Source organism: Diaporthe amygdali (assembly GCF_026229845.1).
Source record: "Diaporthe amygdali strain CAA958 chromosome Unknown NODE_22_length_803717_cov_65_427750, whole genome shotgun sequence".
NCBI lineage: Eukaryota > Fungi > Ascomycota > Sordariomycetes > Diaporthales > Diaporthaceae > Diaporthe > Diaporthe amygdali.
This window is the reverse complement of record NW_026517042.1, coordinates 634,903-657,622: the sequence shown is the minus strand read 5'-3', so window position 1 is coordinate 657,622 and position 22,720 is coordinate 634,903. Positions and strand designations below refer to the sequence as shown.

At 54.2% G+C, this 22,720-nt stretch overlaps 3 protein-coding genes across 3 annotated transcripts; all 3 read left to right on the top strand.

Moving 5' to 3' along the window:
* Positions 1–1,939: 1,939 nt before the first annotated feature.
* Positions 1,940–4,299, top strand: J7T55_004676 (uncharacterized protein; the record flags this gene model as incomplete). The annotated part of the gene is made up of 9 exons (XM_053130391.1): positions 1,940–2,085; positions 2,168–2,418; positions 2,507–2,557; positions 2,612–2,744; positions 2,988–3,040; positions 3,106–3,227; positions 3,292–3,381; positions 3,447–4,166; positions 4,228–4,299. 9 exons carry the CDS (start codon positions 1,940–1,942, stop codon positions 4,297–4,299), a joined length of 1,638 nt encoding a protein of 545 aa, XP_052991603.1.
* An 11,026-nt stretch (positions 4,300–15,325) lies between these two features.
* On the top strand, positions 15,326–16,796 carry J7T55_004675 (protein kinase gsk3; the record flags this gene model as incomplete). Its single annotated transcript, XM_053130390.1, has 6 exons — positions 15,326–15,371; positions 15,427–15,599; positions 15,654–15,737; positions 15,791–16,139; positions 16,201–16,599; positions 16,663–16,796. 6 exons carry the CDS (start codon positions 15,326–15,328, stop codon positions 16,794–16,796), a joined length of 1,185 nt encoding a protein of 394 aa, XP_052991602.1.
* Positions 16,797–18,694: 1,898 nt separating this feature from the next.
* J7T55_004674 (cap binding protein) lies at positions 18,695–21,513 on the top strand (the record flags this gene model as incomplete). The annotated part of the gene is made up of 4 exons (XM_053130388.1): positions 18,695–18,758; positions 18,869–19,473; positions 19,552–20,632; positions 20,699–21,513. The coding sequence occupies 4 exons, from the start codon at positions 18,695–18,697 to the stop codon at positions 21,511–21,513; spliced, it is 2,565 nt and encodes an 854-aa protein (XP_052991601.1).
* Between the last annotated feature and the right edge of the window lie 1,207 nt (positions 21,514–22,720).

Sequence of the window (22,720 nt, the reverse complement as noted above, 5' to 3'; positions counted from 1 at the left end):
GGTATAGAACCAGGGCACAATTCATGACTGTCAACCTGCAAGAGTCTGTCCGGGTGAAAACTCAAAGTTTATTGTGTCACCGCTTCGCTTCAAACCGCCTCTCTTCACCGTGAATGGGTATAGAAGAACGATCTACACCACAACAGCAGGCTTGGAGTGCTTTGTCAGTCCTGTCGCGAGGCTTTGGTACCGAAATTACTGGCAACGTCGTTGAGTCATGGTCTCAATCTCGCAAGAGAATCATTCGGACTCCTTCCGTTCCTCCGGCCGTGAACAGGCATATTCGGCAGAATCAACGGCAAAGCGGTCGATCGGTTTCAGGCGCGGTAGGCCAGCATGTCTGCCGAACCACTCCGATTACTCACGACTAAAATAAGCGGTACCCATTATTTGTTAGGCCGCCTTAAGCACTAGCTCAATATCCCTTCAGTAGAGGCCACCGAAACGAACAAAAGTTCATCGAGTCATATGCAGTCAATGGTCAAACATGTCAGTGGAGTCTGCTATTTTTAGTCTGGGCAAGTATCACCGCGGACCAAGCACCCATCCACTTGGCCCAGATGGAGCTGTTGGCCGAGGGAGGTAATTTCCTTATGGCACGATGCTTCGATCTCGACGGTCTATGCTGGTCTTCAAATAGGTCGCCACGACGCGCTGAGACCAGAGCCCATGGCTGCTTAAGTAACTAATTGGAGCTACTCTTACTCTCGAGTTATTTTTTGGTAGGGCATTCTGGTTAAGATTGCGAGCCTCGCGTGGCGTCTTAGGGCTATGGTGAAGTTTTGGCTCGCACTATAGGGATATCAGTTTCATGAACCTCTTCTCGAGCTTTAAAGATGTTGGTTTCGTGAAGCTTCGGTAAACATGGGATATGATCTCGTATCAAGGGCCACAGGATTTAGTTAACCTCGGGACGATAGTAGACAACTCAAGCTTGAAAAACTGATAGCATATATAGAGTTGTGGTGACCATTGAGACCATAAGCAAGCATTTGAGTGTACCAGGAAACAAAGACAAGGGCAGATCCTGTAGTCCGATGCAGGCAAACATACAAGTAAGATAGTACCACGAATTTCTTACTACTGTGCTCATTGTGATTTGTTGCAGAGCATTGTATGCTCCAGTCAAACTTGGCGACACGATTTCAAGGGCTTTGAATACTTGAGATGTCTCGACTTCACTACCGTAAGGCTTTAACTAAGCTCGGCAACAAACGTAGCATAAGATGGGATCCTGGAACCTGATACGGCAGATCCCATGTCAGGGTTCGGATTGTTATTCGGTGTTGGCATATTCACCTGTAACCACAGAGACACTGGAAGTTCGCGGCCATCCATGATTTTCTATTTAAAATTCCTGCAATCTTATAAAATCGTATAAGGTTTTTCTAAGAGATCGTCCACGTCATATACCTAGGCATTGGTCTTTTCAATCGGTCCGTAAAGCCTCGGCGCGCACTAATCCCTACACACCTCGGTGTAATAACATGCTCAGCTTTCTACATGGGCCTTTAAAGTTGTATTTCCCCGCTCACAAGTGCTTATGGGCCTGGCGTACACTACCGGCGAGCTTCAGAGCCTCGCATACAATCATTGGCTGCCATATGGATCCTAACCCTCCTCATAGCTACTATTGGACCGGTGACACCACCCTCCTGCCCAGATGGCATTAGAGTGGCTGCACGAGAATGCACATGGACTTGCCGGCGTCAGCTCTTGAAGAGGCTGAAATTGATAAGCAATCAACGCCGAGCCGGGTAACCATACGGCTGGATTGAATTTTTCTCTGCCTGCTTCGCGAATGCCTGTCGTTCATAGGTCGCTAAGTCTTATAAGAAGACCTCTTGCCAATCTTCCATTATACGTGGGATTGACTCTGTTGGCTTATTTCCATATATGCCGCTAGTGCGCAACCTAGTATTTTAAGAAGTTGGGCAAGATGCTGGGGATATCGCTTCTCCTGCGCGACGACCTCAGGCGCGAAGGCCCAGGGTATTGCAAAGTTGAACGTGCAGGTAGAAGCTTTCCCCTTCCAGTTCCCGAGGCAGCCCCAGGCCGTGATGAGTACAATGGCGTGGTGGTTCTGTAAGCTAATTCTGTGCTCTGTCTTCTACTTTCATCCCCACGTTTGAGCTAAGCTTGCTGACAAAGGCTTCTCGGCATGTAGCGTCGTGCAGCACGACGATGAACAGGCGGTGAGAGCGATCGAAACCCAGTTTATGGGTAGAAAATTCCCAAACAAGATGACTTGGGACGTTGGCCAGGTTGGGGTTTATCAGCCACCAGAGGAAATTGTGTCACAACGACCAGACAGTGACCCACTCGACATATGGTCGTGCCTGAGGCTCCGTGGCCTCGGTGGTCGCCTCGGAAGATATGAAGGGGGTTTAGCAGCCGTCAATGATGATCGAATCACGAGTATGTATCATAATCACGAACTTCACACATCAAACAGCTCCATATTCAAGAGGTTCAGTAACTGACATCTATTGCTCACTGACTCTAGGAGACACAAAGAGCGAGACAACGGTAGGAACCTGGATTTGTCACAAGGACAGTAGGCTTGGGGATATAAGGCTTGGACCTCGATTAGTCGCCTCTTCTTTGATAGTCCTTGTCTTTCGGGCTGAGGACCGTCATGTGCGCGATTTTGCCTCACGTCTGAAGGATTTTTTCAACAGACGTCACTCAGAATTACTCTTCGACGCTCTGAAAACACAACCACTGTTTATCTACGTAGCATTGTATGAGTGTTTCAACAGTTTCACAACATTTTTCTATCAGTATCAAGAGATTTATATGAAAGTCGTAAGTGCCTTCCAGAAATCACACATGAATACGAAGGAAGGATTCAGTAGATACTAAGCCACGACCCAATAGGTTTCTGATCACGAGAAGAGAAGGTCTAGTGTTTTCTCGCGGAGTTTTCGCTTGAATCAATCTCTCATGCACATGTCTTACTGTCAAGAAGACATCCTCGTGCATAGGACAACGCTTGCCAACATTCAAAAACTCAACGGAGACCCAAGAAACCTGAGCTGTGAGAGCCTCCAATCCGAAACCTGCTTTGCTCTGGCCGATTGCTTACTGGCCAAATCGCATTAGACCCGCTGTGGGCCACGACACATGCCCTTTCAGAGGAACTGAAGACTCTCCAGAAAGATCTGAACGATTTTGAAACCAAGTATCAAATTCTTTCTGAAAGATTCAAAGCAGCATTGGAATTGGTATGTTTCGTCTTTCACTGACATAATAGTCTCTTTCTTCTGATAACATGGCAACTCGGAACAGGAGTTCAGTCTTTCTGGCGAAAGACTGAACTGGATCATGATGTTGTTCACAGCACTTACCGTACTCTTCACTCCTATTGCATTTGTAGCAGTAAGTAATGTCTCGCAGCCTTTGTGTAGCCTGCAATGCTGAGAACTGATTGCCTATCACACAAGGCTGTGTTCAGTATTGTCGACTCAGACCCTGTTTGGTTTCTCATATCTGCATCTGCAGTTTTGTGCATCAGCATCGCCATCTGTCTCTGGGCATTCTCATCTATCCAGGCATTAGGACATAGAAAGTCGCAGGATGATCTGAGAGATTTCTTGCACAAGTTACCATACCAGGGCTCTGGATATAGGCGGCCAAAGGGACCAGATGATGACAGCCCTCCACATGATCCAGTACCAAAGCCCCCAGGGCCTCATATGTACACAAAACCGATCGAAATTCGAATGTCTGGTCACGGATACGGGCATGGACCTTCATCTAGTCAACCTCCTCGCCCCCCTTCGCCACCTGGTCGACCGCCAGTCACCACCCACAGGCTTCCGGTGAGGAACAGTCCATACGGAGAATATGGCGCATACGGCGACTACGGCGAATACGGCGACGAAGTACCACCGCCAATGCCACACATGGAGTATGGAGAAGAATACCGGGTCCCTCCTTTCCGGCGACGGCGACCCGCAGCCGCGTTTGTCGTGCCGCCACGGCCGAGCGTACCAATAGTGCGCGTGTCCTCGGGCCCTTCGCACGCGTCAGGAGACTACTTCTCAGACGAGGAAGTTGATCGCCAGCGGGAAGTGGATTTGCGCGAACGCCAGAGACTACGTGAACAACAAGCTCGTCGTCACGAACAAGAGTTCAGAATGCGTGAGAACCGACCAGTAGAGGTGCGTGTTCAAGAAGATATCGGTCGACATCGAGCAGAAAGACAGGTACATCGCGCCGAAGAGGCTCGGCGGCAAGGGCGACATCGTGAGGAGAGCGTCTCCGACACTTAGCTCGGCCAGGCGCGAGGCCTGAACATGAGTAGCGAAACCTGCGAACAAACTGGAGATATCGGGGAGCATTCTAGCTATCAGAGGACAAGATTTCATGCTAGCACTCTCAAAATAGCCCCTGGAGATAACCCTGGCTCGCGTATCGAAGTAGAGGACCGAGGCGTCTGCACAACTGCAGATTAGAATTCCAGACAACCATGAACGAATAATCTATTCCTGTATATAATAAATGCTGGCATTGAATCACTATTGAGATGTGTTTCGAAGTCTATCGATTGGCTGGCATGGATGAACGTGGCCGTGAAATTTGTTCGCCGCGCGTTCATACCGTATGTGCTCAGCTCCTGCTATTTCCTATACGCAGTAGCCTTTGGCTGGAATCTCAGTATGATCTAAATTGGGTTGGAATAGCAATGGCAAGCGACAGAAATATTCGACTGCGATGTCGACTACGCCTAGTGACCGTAGAAGCAGCTTGTACTTGCGGGCTTCAACGCCATCGATTCTTTTCGCTTTCTAACCAGTTCCCTGATTCTTTCCCTTAGTAATGATGCTCAACGTACGGCAGCTGGCGAATCGCGAACCGCTCGAATAAATCAGTGAACGTCTGAAAAGGTATAGCACAAAATATGATATTCCCAAATGTTTCCTCGGGGCCAAACTCGAATATTAACATGTTCTAGACCTAAGCTCAAATAACAAATTGAAGGCTTTCTAAATCCACGGCCAGGCTTGGTAGACGCGTTGGAACTCGAGTGGGTGATGTTTGGATTTGTTCGCCTTGATTGTGTTTCACTTAGGGTCTCATCGAGTAAAGTTTTAATGACCTTGGGTGCACAAGCGGCTGCTCACAGTCTATCAACAAAGTTTCTCAAGAAATGGCTACAAACTTGGTCTCCAGAACATCGAAATCGCTCCGGTTTTATCTTCTTGGCCCGCGAAAGCCTAAAAGTTTGACCATGTATTGCGCAACAATGGTTTTTTGAGCTTCCATACTGATGACATAGCTTTCTATGACAGGATACTGAATTATACATGTGCACAGACCTCCGCGCTTATAAATACATGAGGAATCTGCCATGTCTTCCGTGTGGGCCGCTGAACAGCAGCCACACTTATGATAGCTTTGGCACCATAAGCGACTGGATCAGAAGATACGAGATAGTAGGAAGTTTCACCACAATTTCAATCGGAGAACAGAATTGTAGATTTTGAGTAGATTCCTCGGCTTTGAATACAGTTCAGCTTGTTGGTGACATAGTGAGCGGCCGGATAAGTGCTCACCGAAAAACTTCTTTACGGGTCTGGGTAACCGATACCCATTATAAAACTGCCGCCATGGATCATAATGGTTCTAGAACTACTCCAGTGGTATTCAAGATGAACCAAAACATGCCAGGGGCAGTCAATCATGCAAGAATTGCAGTACCACTCGTGACTGCTACCAGACGGAGGACGCGCGGTAAACTGCATATCGATTCAACAATATGTCTCCGACGTTGCCTCAGGCTAATATCCGAAAGCTTATTTGCTTGAAGCGTACTTTTATCGCCTCGCGTGCAAAACCTATCAGCTTCGTACCCGAGCTTGATATCGGATCATTCCATGAACCGTTGAAGTCCTCCTTTGATGTACCGAGCGTCGAATTATGCCGGTCTGGGAAGTCCTTCCAAATTATAACGCACCCGGCGTGAGGGATTGATATTCAAAAGCTGGCTCTTCAAATGCGACACTGCTCGCTTGCATCAGGTGACAGAGTCTGCTCAGACGTGCTTGCATAGAGAACATGATCTTCCTCTGTACCTATCTTTCCATGCATACCTCTGCACACCGGTGAGTTGTTGTCGTGACAGAATTCCAAGACAAGCCATATAGAACCCAACGCAGCCGCAAATGGAGCTCGCTTGTGTGGCGTGTGCTACGAGAGCATCCATAAAGCTGGTCCTATAGGACGCCTGGATCCAGAGAGGACTTCCCAGCAGGGAAAGCACTGATCCACTATAACAGCATTCAATAGCCAGCAAACTATGCATGACATTGCCCATCAAACCCTCTTTCTGGGCCTGCACGGGACCGCCCGCAGAAGGCGAGGGTGGGTGACCAGTCCCCTGCACGTCGCTCGATCGGGTCGACACGTGAGGTTTGTAAGGCGCTACCGCTCGCCTGGCTCCTGACTGCGCAGACCACTGGGTGGTGGTGAGATGTGGGACTGTCCAGGCACGCCTGCAAGAGCCGTTCGTCCTCGCACCCACCTGCACGGCAGATCAGCCCAAACGGTGGCGGGTAAGCAGTAGGGCATGCTGACAAAAAGGCGTGCAGCTTTCCGAGCTGTGATGCTGCTTTGTTGCGTGCGCTGTCTGCAGTCTAAACACCAATTCTTGGGCGCCCATTACGACGGTGCATGGTCGTAGACGTCACGAGAGGAGACGTGGGTGGCTAACCTCGCCCTGCAGGCCGCCTCTGTCAATTTCTGTCATTTGTGACGGGCCACTTACAGCCGGCGGGTTCGGTATAATGGCCATCGACGTGGTGCCACCCAGCTGTACCGATCAAGAGCTCGGATAGCTTGTTGGCCGCACCACAACGATGTGCGCCATAGCTTTGAGCTCCCAGGCACTTGTTCCGGCGGCCGCGATTCCACAGCAAACAAGGTTATGTCCGAGCTGTTGGGCCGTGAATGGATGTTTCATCGATGCTCGATATCCGGTCCAGTGGCTCTGGATCCGCGCCTATTTTGATAACACAAACTGTAGCCTGTATACAGCATACTGACTGACCACTGAAAAGTTGGCCCAATGCAAATGGCATACCATCAAATCAGATCAGTGACACTGATGCTACCATCTGAGTCTGGGCGTGCGAGGACACCAGACATGTGCTTCTGCGAGCCACCGGGTCAATCCGACGCAGGCAAACTCACTCTTGGTAACACACACTCCTGGTACACTAGATGGCCCTGCCATCGCTTGAGAAGCTGCCAGACGAAGGCTCTGCTGACTCACCGACCAAGAAGGGAAGATTCTGTGTCTGGTGGGCCCTTCGACTGCTTAGCAGGCCATGGTACCGCCAGGTTACACCTGGCACATTGAGAATGACTTACTTGTTGTTGGGACGCGCATGGCAGCCACATTGAGGTCCCAGCTAATATTTGATGAACCAGGGATGGGTCACCACATAGCCACCATGAAGCACCAATATCTTCTCAGGCTGGCTGCAGCGTTGGGATCTGGAATCAGGGGCAAGGCGCCAGACCAAGGTGAGCCTTTCTCCAATCATTACGTGGGTGCCCATGGCTCACCGAAAAATCGAAAGGTGTGAGATCTTGTACCTGACCTGCGGCCTACCGATCTATGTTGGGAAAGCCCCACCGCCGCCGGAGCCCACGATCACATGCCATTGCTGGAGCTATTTAAGGACCTTGCACAACGTGGCTTGACAGAGGAACGATGTCCAGGTAATACACACGGTCAAGGAACGAAGGCTCACGATGTTTCTTTTTTTCCCTAGCGCCAAGCACGGCTGAGTCTGAGCGTCCCTGTCGGGTCTATCCGGCGGAATGCTGTGTAGCATAAGTAGCCCCCGTCCGCGATGTGATTGAATAATGCAGGGAGCAGAAGGTTCGCGTGAGACAATCCTAAGCGTCGTCAGACGGTCCGTCCTGCTGGCTTCTGATAGAAACCTCCGACGCCGCTGCTGGTGATCGGGCTCAGCGTGCCCGCCAGGCTGCTTGGGTCCGCACAACTACGACGTATACAAGGTCAGGGCCGTCCGCGTTTTGAGGCGGTGGGCGTTCGCTCACGGCCGAGTCATGATCAAAGGGACCGGGCTAGCAAGGTGTTCCCGAAGAGTTGATCAGCTGCAACGGTGGCTCCAGGAGGCTTTCCCCCAGTGTCAGCCCTACGAACCGGAGCTCGAACGCCGCTCAACCCAAACTGAAATCTCCGAAGAAGAAAGAGATCACAACGGGGGAAAAGCCAACGTGCGAGATCCGCATCTTTGTGCCGGCCAGCCCTCTTCCACTTCATCTAAAGCAATCTCGCACCGGAACACTACACGCAAGGAAGCGAGATGGCCTGCATCAGGCACGTCGGAAGGACCTGCTGTTACTTTGGTAGCCGCAAGCCAAGCTGCAGCAATCACCGGGATCATCATGTCCAAGAAAGTTGCTTCTGATCAGTGACAAAGCGAGGCAGTCAATCAGCAGGAGAGGAAACCTTGGACAACAGAATTGTGCATATAGCACCGTACATACTGGCCTGACAGCTGAAAGCATCCCTCATGCCTCATCCCTCGTCCTCATGGGCTGGAACGCGTACCCGTGACATAGCATTCCTCTCTCTCTGCAAGTCTCACTGTTTCTCTGCGGCTTGAGAATGTGCGTTCGGGAGCGTGCTGATAAGCTGCGATATTCGGGTGACTCAACCCATTCATGTCTTAGACACATCTGGCGAGACAGGAAGCCTCATCAGCCAGCTGCGGTTGTGAGGCGAACACAGCAGATGCAAAGCCTGGGTAGGCGACAAGCGAGCAGCGCCACCCATTGTGAGGCCCGAGTGGTCCGGTCTCAGAGATGTGGTGTGGTGCGGCCTACCCTGCCTATTGTGGCAATATGCCAGAGCTTCTTTTCCCTCAGACGACGGCTGTTCCCCCATGACAACTTACGGCGTAGATCAACCCTGAAGTGGACGAAGAAACCATGGTCAGCAAAAGACACAGACAGACACAGACGGGCCCAGCGAGAACTCTGTGCGCGACAGTCCATCGGAGGGCCGTTCCAGACCGAACACAACACAGGGGATGGGCCGTTGAAGCTAGATCAGTCCAACCTCAAACTAAAGGCAGGATTAGCGCGGTGGGAGTGTCATGAGACGCCTTTTTGCATAGCTAATCCCTGAGCTCCCATGCAGCTGGTGTTTGGATCACCACAGGTACCGATGCGTCGAGGGGGGCAGCGCCTCCCGCTGCGATTGGGCGCCAGCCCCCCCAGCACTCGACGCATGTGAAATCATGGACGGGAGCTGAGAGGGTGCCACCGCGAATAGTGACGCCTGAGAGAGGGGTTGGGAGATGCAACTCAAGTACATCCGCAGCGCAGGGAAGAGAAGGAGGGGAGCTCTGCCCTGGCCTAGTAGCACAGTCGATGATGGGAAATGCCACTATTACGCCAGCTCCGCATCAGCTCGACATGGGCATCTCGACGTGGGAGACGGACATTGCCAAAAGACAACCCGGGAATGGGACCACGAGGTCGTTGATGTTTGCTGTTGCTGTTGCTGTTGCTGGCGAGGGCAGGGCAAGTCAAAACAAAATAGGGCCACTTGCCCCAGCAATCTTGCAAGCTCTTTCAAACATGGTGGCTCCAGACCCCTTTCTTATTATTATTAGTCCATCTTATCCGCTTCCCGGGGCCGGTGGGCAAGGTGGGAGCCAACCTTGGAACGTGGTGTGCATGCGGGACGGATCAGATAGAGTAGAGAATCTGACCGAGCATCACCCTCCTGTGACAGTACGGGTACGCGTGTTATGATCTGTGCTCAGCTTGTGTCAGAGAATATGTCGCCTCCAGTACGAGAGCGGGCTTTTCTGAAGTGCATGGCAGCGTCACTTGACCTCTCTCGGGAGCAGCCCAGGCAGAGGGAAAAAATGGGTGTGGGTGGCCATGTGCTCAGGTCTTTCTTGGAAGTTACACTCGTGCCCCACCAAGTGGCAGCTGGCCCACTCCTCCTCACCTCTGCCTGCTGCTTGCGTGGTGTGGTTTCGCTGCCCCGCTTTCGACATCGAACAGCTAAGAGAGGGCCGACTTCCAAGGATTCGGGACGAATTCGACCCAGACGGAGCCCCTCAGCGCGGTTGGCTCGCCGTCGACACCACACACGGGGAGCTTGCGATCGTGCAATTGTCACTCTCCTCGAACGGCAGACAATGCTGCCAAGGTCTGGACGGTGCTCACCGAGCCCAATGGCCCGGGCTGAGGCTTCAATGGCTTGCGGCCCGGACATCTGCTGGGCTGCCAGGGAGCTCTCTCGCTCTCCTCGTCCCTCTCTCGTTGCAGTCTGCGGGGAACGCCCATGTTCAATGGATGGAGAGTCACCTTCACTCCGACTGGCTGGCAGGCTAGCCACCGTGTGCAGCCAGATCGGACCCCTGCCGTGACGGAAAGCCTCTAAGGTTGTCTCCAGCAACAGCGCTACTGTACACATGTAGCTTGTGTACCGCCCTGGCTGCCAGACTGGCATTATAGACTAGTGGTTGAGCACCTACAGTAGGACCACAGGGACCACAGATATTTGGATTTGCTTTACAAATCGGCCAACGCTCCCTGGGCCCTATATCGCCGCACCAGGAGGACGGCGACGACGAGCTGAGCTGAGCTTTTGAGGCTACGGGCAGCGGCATCGAGCAGCGGCCAACCGCCTCGCGCGGCGTAAGAGCCAGAGGCAGGAGGCAGGAGGCTCGAGAGCTCGCTCTCGAGGTTCACGACTCCTGCCAGCTGCAGGTGATGCATCATGCAAAGGAGGGGGATTGCGTTCCGGAACTCAATCCTGAGCTCAGTGATCACGGGCTCGGCAGGCGGCAGATCCAAGATGCAGGGAGCTCAAAGCAGCAGCGCAGCCCGAACACACCTAGCGAGGACCCAGCCCGAACTCGACCTCCTCTCCGGCCTGTTTACTGTTACGGTGTCAGATCATGCCAGGTACCGGTTGGTCCGTTCAATGGCCTCGAATTGCAAATTGGGAGATCATGTCCTGTCCTGTCCTTGGACACTCTGCTACTGTGCACCCATGTACTATGTGCGTCTGTATTGCTCGACGAATCTCAGAGTTTCCCTTAATACAACAATAAATAAGATTCCGGCCGCCCCTGCTCGAGATAGGAGGCTCCCCGGGTCACACCAATGCCTACCACAGGATAGGTTCATCCCCGTTCGAGGTGGTCCTTGGGTTCCCTGGGGTTGTGCCTGAGTTGATGAATAATCTCCTGAGTCCTGACTTGTGCAGCCGGCGTCTCACCCGAGTCCTCGACCATGGGCGCGTCTACTTGCCCATTGACAACCCTTGTGTGGTTGCTGGGTGCTGGCTATGGCAGCATCTGTTCTCAATCGAGAACCGAGAGGGTGGAAGGGATCGCAGCGCGACCAGTCCGCGGTCCCGAGACGAGCAGCTCGGCAGCTCGCACCCTTGCTCAATTGGCCCTCACCGGCTAGCAGGCCACAGGGCGTCAAGCTCGAAAGCCCCCCCCCAGGCAAGCCCGTCCCGTCACGTTGTACCGAGACAGTACCTCGCGAATATTAGTCAAGGCAGTTTTCATTGGCATTGATGATCGATCCCCTGTCCTCACCGTACGGGATGTCACCGAAGGGAATTTGGATGGCCGTCCAGCCCGTACAGCCCGTCCAGGAGCTGCCGGACGACACTGACCCTACAGGGCCGAATTTTTTATACCAGAGGCGGAAGTCCCTGCAGGATCGGGTCACTCAGCAGATCAACCCAAGCCTCCTTTTTTGACTTCCGCTACGCGGTCCGCTTAGCGCCTGTCGGCCGTCTCAAAAGAGGGCACATGATGAACAGGCTCCGTTTTGAGCGGGTCGGAATGACAGGCGAACACAATCTTGAAGTCGAGGACCCGCTAGCCTAACCATTCTTTCTGCAATGACAGAGCAGAGGGCGTCCCTGCCGTCATCCTGACTATGTACAGTCGCACTATGATAGGTCCTGCTGCGCTGCTGCGCTGCTGCATTGCATGTTCGCGAACGACTGAGGAAGATCTCGTGCCACACAGGCAGAGGGGCAGAGGCACAGACAGACAGACAGACAGACGACAGACGACAGACAAGACAGCTAGCTGGTGCTGATGAAGTTTTCCAATGCCTAGCCCAAGTGAATGAAGGCCTACCCACGTCGTGCATGTGCGCATGGTCAAGACCCGGGCTGCAAGGAAGTCAAGCCGGTGCATGAAAGGTAAATGGCCAGCAGGAGTGGTCTTGCCCCTTGGCCACCACCGTCGGCCAGAGTTGAGCCTCAGTCACCGCCAAAGTACTAAGTATGTCGCTGTAGCAAACTGTAACAGGTGCGCCCGACGTGGACCGAAAGCAAGTCAGAGCTTCAAACGTGTCGCGGCCGCGGTGCATACATAGTACAGCACACGCACACACACGCACACATACACACATACGCACACACATAGACACATACACCCGGTGCAAACAGACAAACGTGCACGCAGACAGGCCTAGAGTTCTCTTGTTGAACAGTAAAGCGTCCATCAGAGGGCCAGCCGTTGTTGACATAGAATTATGGGTGTGTTTCCTGAGCTTGCTAGGCTGCTGTTCAGCTCTGCTCTGCTATAGCTGTTCAAAAAGGGGTGGAGGGGGAAGGGGGCGACTTAGCCAGCCATATGAATAGATGAGGCTATTCGCTGCTACGTACCGTTCTTAGTACCTATTTCTGTCTGGGACCGGGGTACGTCACTTGGAGTGGTCATGCACCCAGCCTGCGCTAGCCTCATCACACGATGCCTCCAGTTCCAGTTCCAGTTCCAGTTTCCCAGCAGTCCCTCAAAACGAAACGAGGCGCCAATTTCCACTTTCACTTCCGCACTTCCACCCTTTCACGCTCTCTCCCGGACGGACCTGGAACCTCGTACAATATCTCGTCAACTCAGTCAGTCTGTCAGTCAGTCACTCAGTCGGTCGTGCCGTATCGTGTCGTGTCGTGTCGTGATCTTGACCTTGGACAAGCCCCGGACAGCAGCCGCCATCCATCATCGTCTCTTCTCTCTTTCTCTGCCTGCCTCCACCACCTTGCCGTCGACCCTGTTCTCAACCTCCCCCCTCCATTATCCAGCCAGCCATCCAGATAGACCCGTTCCTCTCACCTGGGTCGTTCTCTTCTTCCACCCACCACATCTAGGTAGCCGCCAACCTGACCTACCTGACCTGCTTGACCTGCCCCGGCCCAGCCAATCCTTGGAACCTTGGAACCCGCGCGCACCTGAGCAGCCAACGCCCACCTGGACCTGGACCTGGCCCTGGACCTGGACCCGGACCTGACCCTGACCGGACCTTCGATCTGACCTCGTAAGTAACGCCCTCATTATTGCCGCAGTACGCTGGTGCAGCTGGCAAAATCTCACCCTCCCACACCCCATCCATCCATTGCTCATGCAATCGTTTTGTATCATTTTTGACAACGAATAGTTTGCACCCTCAAGAGTCCATACGAGGTGTTCTTGACTAGCCCAGCCTGGTCTCCAGTCGCCGTCCCAGTGCAGCTTTCGAGTCCTTTTTTTACCCCTCACTCACCAACCCAGCACACCAAAGCTTGCCTTGGACCGCCCTCACGATCCGCACGCAATCCCGTTTTCGAACCCTCGACATCAGGGTGTTGCCTACGTGTGCACAGTCACCCTTCACTCGAATCGTCTTCAGCAGCTGTTCGTGACCGCATCACGCTCTTCTCTTGGCCATACTTTGCAATCACTGTAAGTTTGTTGTTGTTCGCGCGGCGCGAGTTACTGTTTGGGTTGTCTGAGGCCAATTCGTTTCCCCTGCCCAACACGCTACCTTCATCACTCATTACCCCTCCATCATGTCACGATGGACCCTCGTCGTGTGCTGTGACGGGTCGGAACAAGCTTGAGAAGCTGGCTACCCGGCAGACCCTGTGTGCTGCTCACTTGCCGTCAATCATTGTCTGCACCCTTGACGCCTTGTGCGTATTGCGACTCGACTTGGGAGGACAGGAGCACACCCATTAGTTTTACCATCGACACTACTTCTCTCGTTTCAACCAAACAACCGACCCAACAGCCATGACCACTCGAGGACGCTGTTCCTCCCCTACAGGACTTTTGCTGCCAGTCAATACAAGGACGAGGCTTGCGAATTGCCATCATCCAGTCCCTATCCAACCCTGCACTTGAAACAATCATCTGCTCTCCTGCCGAGTCTCTCTTTGTTACTCGTCAAGTCAGCCTGGTGCTACTGTGCAGTCCTGGCCTGTTCTATCTTGCCCTGCACTGTCCTATGTTCCTTCCCACACACACGCACACACACACACACACACACACACAAACGTTCGGGCCTGCGTGGTTTTGGCTGCATGTTGGACATGACCAGTTCGAGCCCGACGGTCGCCACCGTTTCAGTCGCTCAAGGTGTCTGGGCTGCTGCAGCTTCACCTCAACCGCGCCGCGCCGCGCTGCGCTGCACGGCACTGGCTGCACTGCATTGCACTGCACTGCACTGGCACCGCAAGCTGGGATTGGACTGGATGGCGGCGTTGGGCTTGGCTGCCGAGCGGGCGGGCGAGCAAAGCGGTTGAGCTACTGCGCTGCGCGCCTGGTCTCCCTGTCCTCTACCTCACCACTGGACTCTGTCCACTTTCAAATTTCTACTCACTGGGTCCCCCCGTCATTTCCAACCCGCCTTTCCACCCCTCCTCCCCCAGACTAGACTCCGTCATCTCTCTCTTTCCCCCTCTCAACTTAGAAACAACCTCCTGGGCACCTTGTCAATCCTCATCATCGCCTTTTACCAAATCCCCACAGTGTGCAATCAACGCATCGGTGGGATGGACCATGCAAGCATAGCAGCAAGTTTCTAACCATTTGGACCAGTTTGATTGACAGAATTTCTCATCTCGACCTCGCGCGCCAGCCACACCTTGATCACCGCATTCCTCCCTGACCCACTTCCCACCGCAACAACAAACCTGCCCCTCTGCCTGCCGGGTTCTACCTCGAAATAGCCAAAGCAAGAAGAAGACGGCGCCGTCCTCGACTTGACAAATAGTCGTGCAACTGAGCCTCCGCTTCGAGTGTGTATACCTTGTTCATTCTCCGGCACTAGCAAGCACCCCCACGGGCCTAACCGTTGCCAGACTTCAGTCGATTACTTCCGAGAACCTTCCTCCGACCCGTCTCGTATTGTTGCCCACCACGGCCCGCCTCAGGCTTCTGTCTGTGTCTCTTTCTTCTTCAAGCCTCGATCTGCTTTACAATATCTTTTTGTCCGCGAAGCGGTAGCAACAAGCTCAACAGCTCTCAAGATGGCCCAAAATCGCCCTGCAGCGTTCAACAACCTGCGGATGGGAGGTAGGTCTCGGCCACGGGATTGTGGCGCCTGCCGTCTTGCTAATTGGCGCTACAGAAGTCATCCGTGAAAAGGTCCAGGACGGGATTACCGGCGAGACGAGGGATCTACAGTACACGCAGTGCAAGATCGTGGGCAATGGATCTTTCGGTGTGGTGTTCCAGACGAAACTGTCGCCATCCAACGAGGATGCGGCCATCAAGAGGGTCCTCCAGGACAAGCGGTTCAAGGTTCGCAACCCTTAGTTGCTCTCTGCACTCGATGCCGAGCTAACACAACTGCAGAACCGTGAGCTCCAAATCATGCGGATCGTGCGACACCCCAACATCGTCCAGCTGAAGGCCTTCTACTACTCTAACGGCGAACGGGTATGTTGTACACTATCTAACGTCACTTGATACACGCTCTGACAGGGCTACAGAAGGATGAAGTGTACCTGAACCTGGTTCAAGAGTTCGTGCCTGAGACAGTCTACCGAGCATCGAGGTTTTTCAACAAGATGAAGACTACAATGCCGATCCTCGAGGTCAAACTGTATATCTACCAGCTCTTCAGAGCCCTTGCCTACATCCACTCGCAAGGCATCTGCCATCGCGATATCAAGCCGCAGAACCTCTTGCTCGACCCTAACAGTGGCATCCTGAAGCTGTGCGATTTTGGAAGTGCAAAGATTCTCGCAGAGAACGAGCCAAACGTCTCATACATTTGCTCGCGCTACTACCGAGCACCGGAGCTCATCTTTGGCGCCACCAACTACACTACCAAAATTGGTAAGGACTGCCTCGTGTGACACACGTTCGCGACTCAAAACATTTACTGATCAGCGTACAGATGTATGGTCTACGGGATGCGTCATGGCGGAGCTGATGCTGGGACAACCGCTCTTTCCGGGTGAATCCGGTATCGACCAGTTGGTTGAGATCATCAAGGTCCTGGGTACGCCCACACGCGAGCAGATTCGGACTATGAACCCCAACTACATGGAGCACAAGTTCCCTCAGATCAAGCCTCATCCGTTCAATAAGGTTTTCCGCAAGGCTGATGCGAACGCAATCGACCTCATTGCCAAGCTCCTCGAGTACACACCGACAGAGCGACTCGGCGCTATCGACGCGATGGTTCACCCCTTCTTCGACGAGCTGCGGGATCCAGGCACGAAGCTGCCGGACTCGAGACACCAAACCGGCCAGCTGAAGGATCTCCCAGCACTTTTCGACTTCTCTCGTCATGGTAGGTTTTCTTTCAGACCTTCTTCCGCCTCGGCCTGTGTTTTCGTGACTAATAATTCTCTAGAACTGTCGATTGCTCCTCATCTCAACCACAAATTGGTCCCTGCGCACGTGCGACCAGGTCTTGCGGCGGATGGCCTGGACATCGACAACTTCACCCCATTGACGAAGGCAGAAATGATTGCCAAGCTTGATTGAGCGCCTATTGGTGCTCGACATACCTTCACACACTGGACTTGTCGGGAGTAGCAACTTTCTAAGAGGATGTCGAGCCTCCGGACGGTCTGGACTACCAACATTGCGTTTGCTCACGTCGCCGATGCGGTGTTAACAATTTTCTGCTGCAAACAATCATGCTGGCGTATACTCGGATACAGGAAGCGCGAACCGTTGCATAACGATATCCACCACGACCACAGAAGCAGAAGCCGCAGCTTGTACCCAGCCAACGAGGTTGCGAAGGCGGGCCTTTCACGAGAGGGCCAGGAGGTAAAATTGAAAGGGACATGACCCGCTGTCTCGGCAGAGACCCGTGGTCCTGCGGCACGCTCGAAGATAAGCATATCGATGAAGATTGGCGGGACCATTAGATTTCTTTTTTTCCTGCACGATCAGACATGATTTTGCTTGTTTTTGTTCATGGCCGCCTGGAAGATTCATGGCGCAGGCGACCACGCGGTGATTAGGACCAAGACGAATTTTTTATTTTGCGGCCGGACCTCTCGATGACCCGCCTTGAAGGAGGAGGAGCAGCAGGTGGGTGGCCTTTGCTGGATGAGTGGCCGTTGAGTATTGAACTACCGTGTCGGACTAGGTGGCAGGAACTACTACTACTTACTGCTGAGCTGAGCTGAGGGTTTTGCGGAGGGTGCGGGTGATGGACTTGCATTGGGATACCAGCGTGGACGAAACCCTTGTGTATGGAAGGGGGGGAATTGGGCCATGTGCCCGGTTCTGGCATCATGATTCAAAAAGAATTTAAAACTCTTGTTCTTATCCTTGTCTCTTTGAGGGCAGCTTCATATGGGGTTGGGGGAGAAGAGGCTAGGCCATTCTCTGGATGGCAATCAAAAGGGGACCCCTGGGCTGGACGTTACTGCTCAGACCACTCATCGACGGACAATAAAATAAAAAGGGCTGTTGACCTATTGGGCGCGAATACTGTACGCGGAACGCTGGACTTCTTGGCGATCCGTACTGTGCCCACCCTCGGCCCTCATCTCTCTCTCACACACTTGATCCTCCCGTGCCGAAGAGACAAGCAGGCAGACGAGCAGTTTCGTTCCCGAATCTTTACCTGTACAGGTGGTGGATGGCACTCATGGCCTCTAGGTGGAAATCCATCGCACAGTACCCAGGTAGTACCTTGGCCCGCCCTCCCAGAGACTCGGAGGCGTCATTGAAACTCCACGGCTATGGCCTACGCTCATGAAATACAACCGCGGGGAGACAGACAGGCTCAGCTGATCGCCCCCTCACTGTTGGATGTGCGCACACCATCTTTTCTGTATTTAAGAAGGCGAGGTGCGTCATGGTATGTTTCAACAGCCTGCAGTGAGGGGTCACGTCCGCTTTCAGCTCGTAGGGATGGGAGCTATTCAAGCAGTCAAGACGTTGGTTGGCACTCTGTCAAGGGAAGCTCGAGGTGGTGTTAGCAGGAAGGTGGTGGGGAGGTAGGGGGGGCTAGATGGGAGATGGGCGGGATGGGATGAGAGACCTGGACGCCTCACCCTTCAGTCTGAGATACTGTACTCGAGGCACTGGTGTACTACGGTAGGTGCAGTATTGTATGTAGCTTTCAAAATTACATAAGCAACAGGGAAACTCTCTGGCCGCTGTCACTGACTGACTGTCAGCCTTCTTTGCTTGGCTCTCACTGGGTCCGCCTGGTTCAATCACCCTGTCACCCAGCAAACCAAAACCGATCGAGCTAGCTGCGCGGCGCGAGGCTGCTACTACTACGACACGGTCCAGCAAACAGCTTTAGGTCCCACTTTTGCAGCTGACGTCGCGAAGCTTGTCTCGATACCTTCCACCATTGAACACACTCTCATTTCTTGGTCTGAAAATCCAATCGCGAGTGGCGAGATTCGAACATGGCCGACTACGATCGCAGACAGGGTGGTGGAGGCTACAATCCCAGGAAGAGGCGATACAGGGGTAAGCAGCCAGCCCAAGCTCGCATCCACGAAGGGCGAGAGCTCTTCGACCCCAGGACGCTCGCGCGTGATGCACTTCGCCCAGAGGACTGACTTTGCGCAACCAAACAGAGGATGACGAGCAGCAGCACAACTCCTACCGTGACCAGCGCGGCCCGCGCCGCCGCCACGAGCCCCCAGTCCCGTCCCGCCTGCGCAAGCAGATCATCGACCTCGCCGACAGCCCCCTCCGCCGAGTCCAGGAGGAGGTCAACGGGGTCGCGCACCTCCTGGCCGACAACTACGACGACGAGAGGCTGCGCTCTAATTTCGTCGACCTGGTGCTGCAGCTCGCCGTCGAGCAGCCGCTCAAGACGCCCTTCGCCGCCGCAGTCGTCCTGGTCGTCAACACCCTGACACACAAGCCAGCCGCTGATGCTGCTGCTGCGCCGAACGGCGGGGACGATGGCCTGGACACGAGTATGGAGAACGGCGGCCAGGACCAGGCGCAGGCGCCCAAGGAGCCGCAGCCCACGAGCGGCGTCGTCGACGACCTCCTGGCCAAGGCGGCGGCCCAGGTCGAGGAGAGGGTCAAGCTAGGCGAGTGGCGCGCGGTGAAGCTCTATCTCAAGCTCCTCGCGTGCTTGCAGAGCTGCTTGGAGGGCGATGGCGTCTTTCCTATTCTGGAGGATCTCTTCAACCAGGCTGTTGAGCTTCAGACTAACAACAATGAAGATGTAAGTTGAACAGAGATCAGCTGCGGCTTGTATAAGAAGGTTCAGAGATAGATGAGCTGATGCTTACTCTGAGAGTAGACCATTGGCACCGAGTTGGTCAAAATCATCCTCCTCACGATACCCTACGCCGTCGCCGCAGCGCCCGACAAGACGGAGAAGCTTGCCACCGAGCTTCTGGACAAGACAGAGGTCATTGCTGGGGAGCCCCATACCCTCCAGAACCTGATCGATCCGTTCCTCCCTGAGGGAGATGAGAAGAGTCCCGCTGCGACCATGAGCTTCCTCGGGCTGTTACAGACACAACTTCAAGCTGAGGCGAGCAGTGGCTGGAAGCTGGCGTGTCTTCCGAGGCCGTGGAAGATGCCCCTCGAGGAGGTAGAGCAGCAGGAAAAGCTCGACAACTGTCCCAAGCACAAGCTGCCTGCCATCACAATCCCCGAGACTCTGATCGCTGGCTCAAGACCACTGTTCCCAGAGATCTACTTCTCCGTGTACCTGGGCCAGGATATCGAGTCGGTTCCCCCGGTCACGAGCATTGCGTCATCCCTGGTCCGCGACAATCTGGTAGATACGATTAACATTCTTCACTATAACCGGACTGTTGCAGCTAGACGCCTGATTGATATCGACAACTACTTCGCAGAGGGGACTTTCGTCAGTCGAGCTACACCTTTCGACCAGCTTCGGGATGTCCCATCAGGCAAATCAACCTGGAAGCCCGAGGACGTCGTGGTGGATGCAGTTTTCTCCCAGCTATTTTTGCTGCCTGTTCCAGAGCAGAAGCTTGTCTACTACCACTCGGTGCTTACCGAGGCTTGTCGGATTGCCCCAGCAGCCATCGCACCTAGTTTCGGCCGGGCGATAAGATACCTGTACCGGAACATTGGTCTCCTTGACATTGAGCTGAGCCAACGCTTCATCGACTGGTTTTCGCACCATCTGAGCAACTTCGGCTTCACGTGGAAGTGGACCGAGTGGACTGCGGACGTGAAACTGCCAAGTCTGCACCCGTGCAAGGCCTTCATCGTTGGCGCCATTGACAAGGAGATTCGGCTGAGTTTTGCTGGTCGGATCAGGAAGACACTGCCTGAGGGCTACCAGGAGCTGGTCCCTCCAGAGAAGGACGTGGAAGAGCCGCCTTTCAAATTTGAGAAGGATGGTGAGTGAATGCACAATATTTGAACAACCTCGTGTGGCGTCTCTAGATGCTAATTCCTGTCACCAGACACACCTTTTGCGCAGGAGGGCCGCGAACTGGCACAGCTCCTGAAGCGCAAGGCTTCAGACGAGGACATCCAGCCAGTCATCGAGCGGATCCATTCCCTCGCCATTGACCAGGGCTTGGACCCGCTCGTGGCCAGCACCGACGTCTTCACCACCGCGGTGCTCTCCATCGGCAGCAAGTCCCTCTCGCACGTCCTGGCCGCCATTGAGCGGACCAAGGAGCGCCTGATGGACGCGGGCGCGACGTCGGAGCCGGCACGGGCGCAGATCATCACAGCGGTCATGGACTTCTGGAGCGCGCACCCGGGCGTAGCCATCACCATCATCGAGAAGCTCCTCAACTACAGCATCATCAGCCCCTCGGCGGTGGTGCAGTGGGCACTGGTGAGGCACGCGGGCGAGACGAGGGGCGAGTCCCTGGCGCAGAACCACACGTACGAATTGGTGTTCAACACGATCAACAAGGTCACCAAGCGGATGCGCGAGGTGGTCGCGTCCCCCTCGTCCTCCGCCGCGCAGCAGCAGCAGCAGCCCGAGGGCGAGGACGTCGACATGTCGTCGGAGCTCGAGGAGGCCAAGAAGCGCGAGGCCCAGGCCGCGCGCGAGCTGTTCCGCACGGCGCAGGACGCCCTGGTCGCGTGGGCGTCGGGCGCCAAGGACGAGCTCATGGACGACGCGGGGCTGCCCGACGCCGAGAGGGAGGAGCGCGACCGCCTCGTCAAGCGGTGGGGGGCCCGGTGGCTGCGCAACGTCAGGAGGCGGGCGGCTATAGAGGAGTCTTTCCTGCTCGAGGCGGAGAAGGCCCCCAAGGCTTAGACTGTGGTGGATGGGTTGGGTTGCTTTACCAGGGAAAAAAGTCAGTCAGTCTGGCAGGATCATCGGGATTGCCGGGGAGAGTAGGTGGTGGAAAGCTCTTTCCCCGGATCAGAGTCAGGGCAGGTATCTGTGACTGAATTGTGTCGGCGTCGGCCACGCATATCCTCTCGTCCAATCATGCATACAATCTTAGCTTCCTCTCAAGTCGAAATATGGCTTCTCTAAGTCCTAGCTGGATTCATTTTCTTTCCACGTGCGAGGGTCATGGCTACGCAAAGCCCGGGAGACTGGAGATGGCGCTTTTGACAGGTAGCTCGGGGGAAAATAAAAAAAGACGTTCAAGACTGTACTTTCATTCAAGTTTACTGCGTAGGTGGCCTTCGGGTGGCTGTGTCGCTGGGAGGCTACTCACGGTGTCATACGAGCGTGGTTGGGGTTCGACCATGGAGATATATGCGAGATGTGTTTATTCATGGTCTGATTCGTGGTCCCTTTGATACATGCATATCAGCATCTCTACCTGCCCCACGGCTTCCTTACATCATCTACAAGTCCCTCAAGACCTCGCTTGCCATCAGGCCCCAAGAAACATCTCATTCTCTTGCTTCCGGACGTGCGAGCTGTACTGCTAGACGGAGAGCCCCCCGGGCCTATTTGACATCACTATGTTTCGTACGGCTTCTCCCCTGTCCCTCCCTTGTCTGTTAAGCAGTCGAGCTTTCGCCGTAGCCCAGCACCTGGTCCTGCACTGAGAGCCGCGTGAGTCAACTGCTCGATGACTGGAAGCTGCGCAAGAGTGGGGGACCGCAGGGCCAGGCGAATATTACAGAGCGTCGCACTACTTCCTGGAGGCCCAGGTCTGAGGAGGTGGTTGCCGCTTTGTCCCTACCGCTCTCTTCTGCCTGCACCTCCAGCGAGGAGAGTTCGGAGGGAGGTGGATACCACTGTCTTGAAATGGCGGGAAATGGCATTTATGAGGCCGAGGGGGCTGAGGTAGACCGTACTTGAGTCGAAAACCGCTCCAAGGCTGGGCCATGGGGCGCTGATATTGGCATCGGGAATCACAATGGCGCCCGCTGGCATGCAATTTCTGGTTGAGAGCAGTTAGATGGGGACCATGAGAATACTAAGAATTAGACAGGTATATACCTTAGCTAACAGGCGGCTGACTGGACATCACCGAGAAACCGAAACAGCCGCGGCTGCC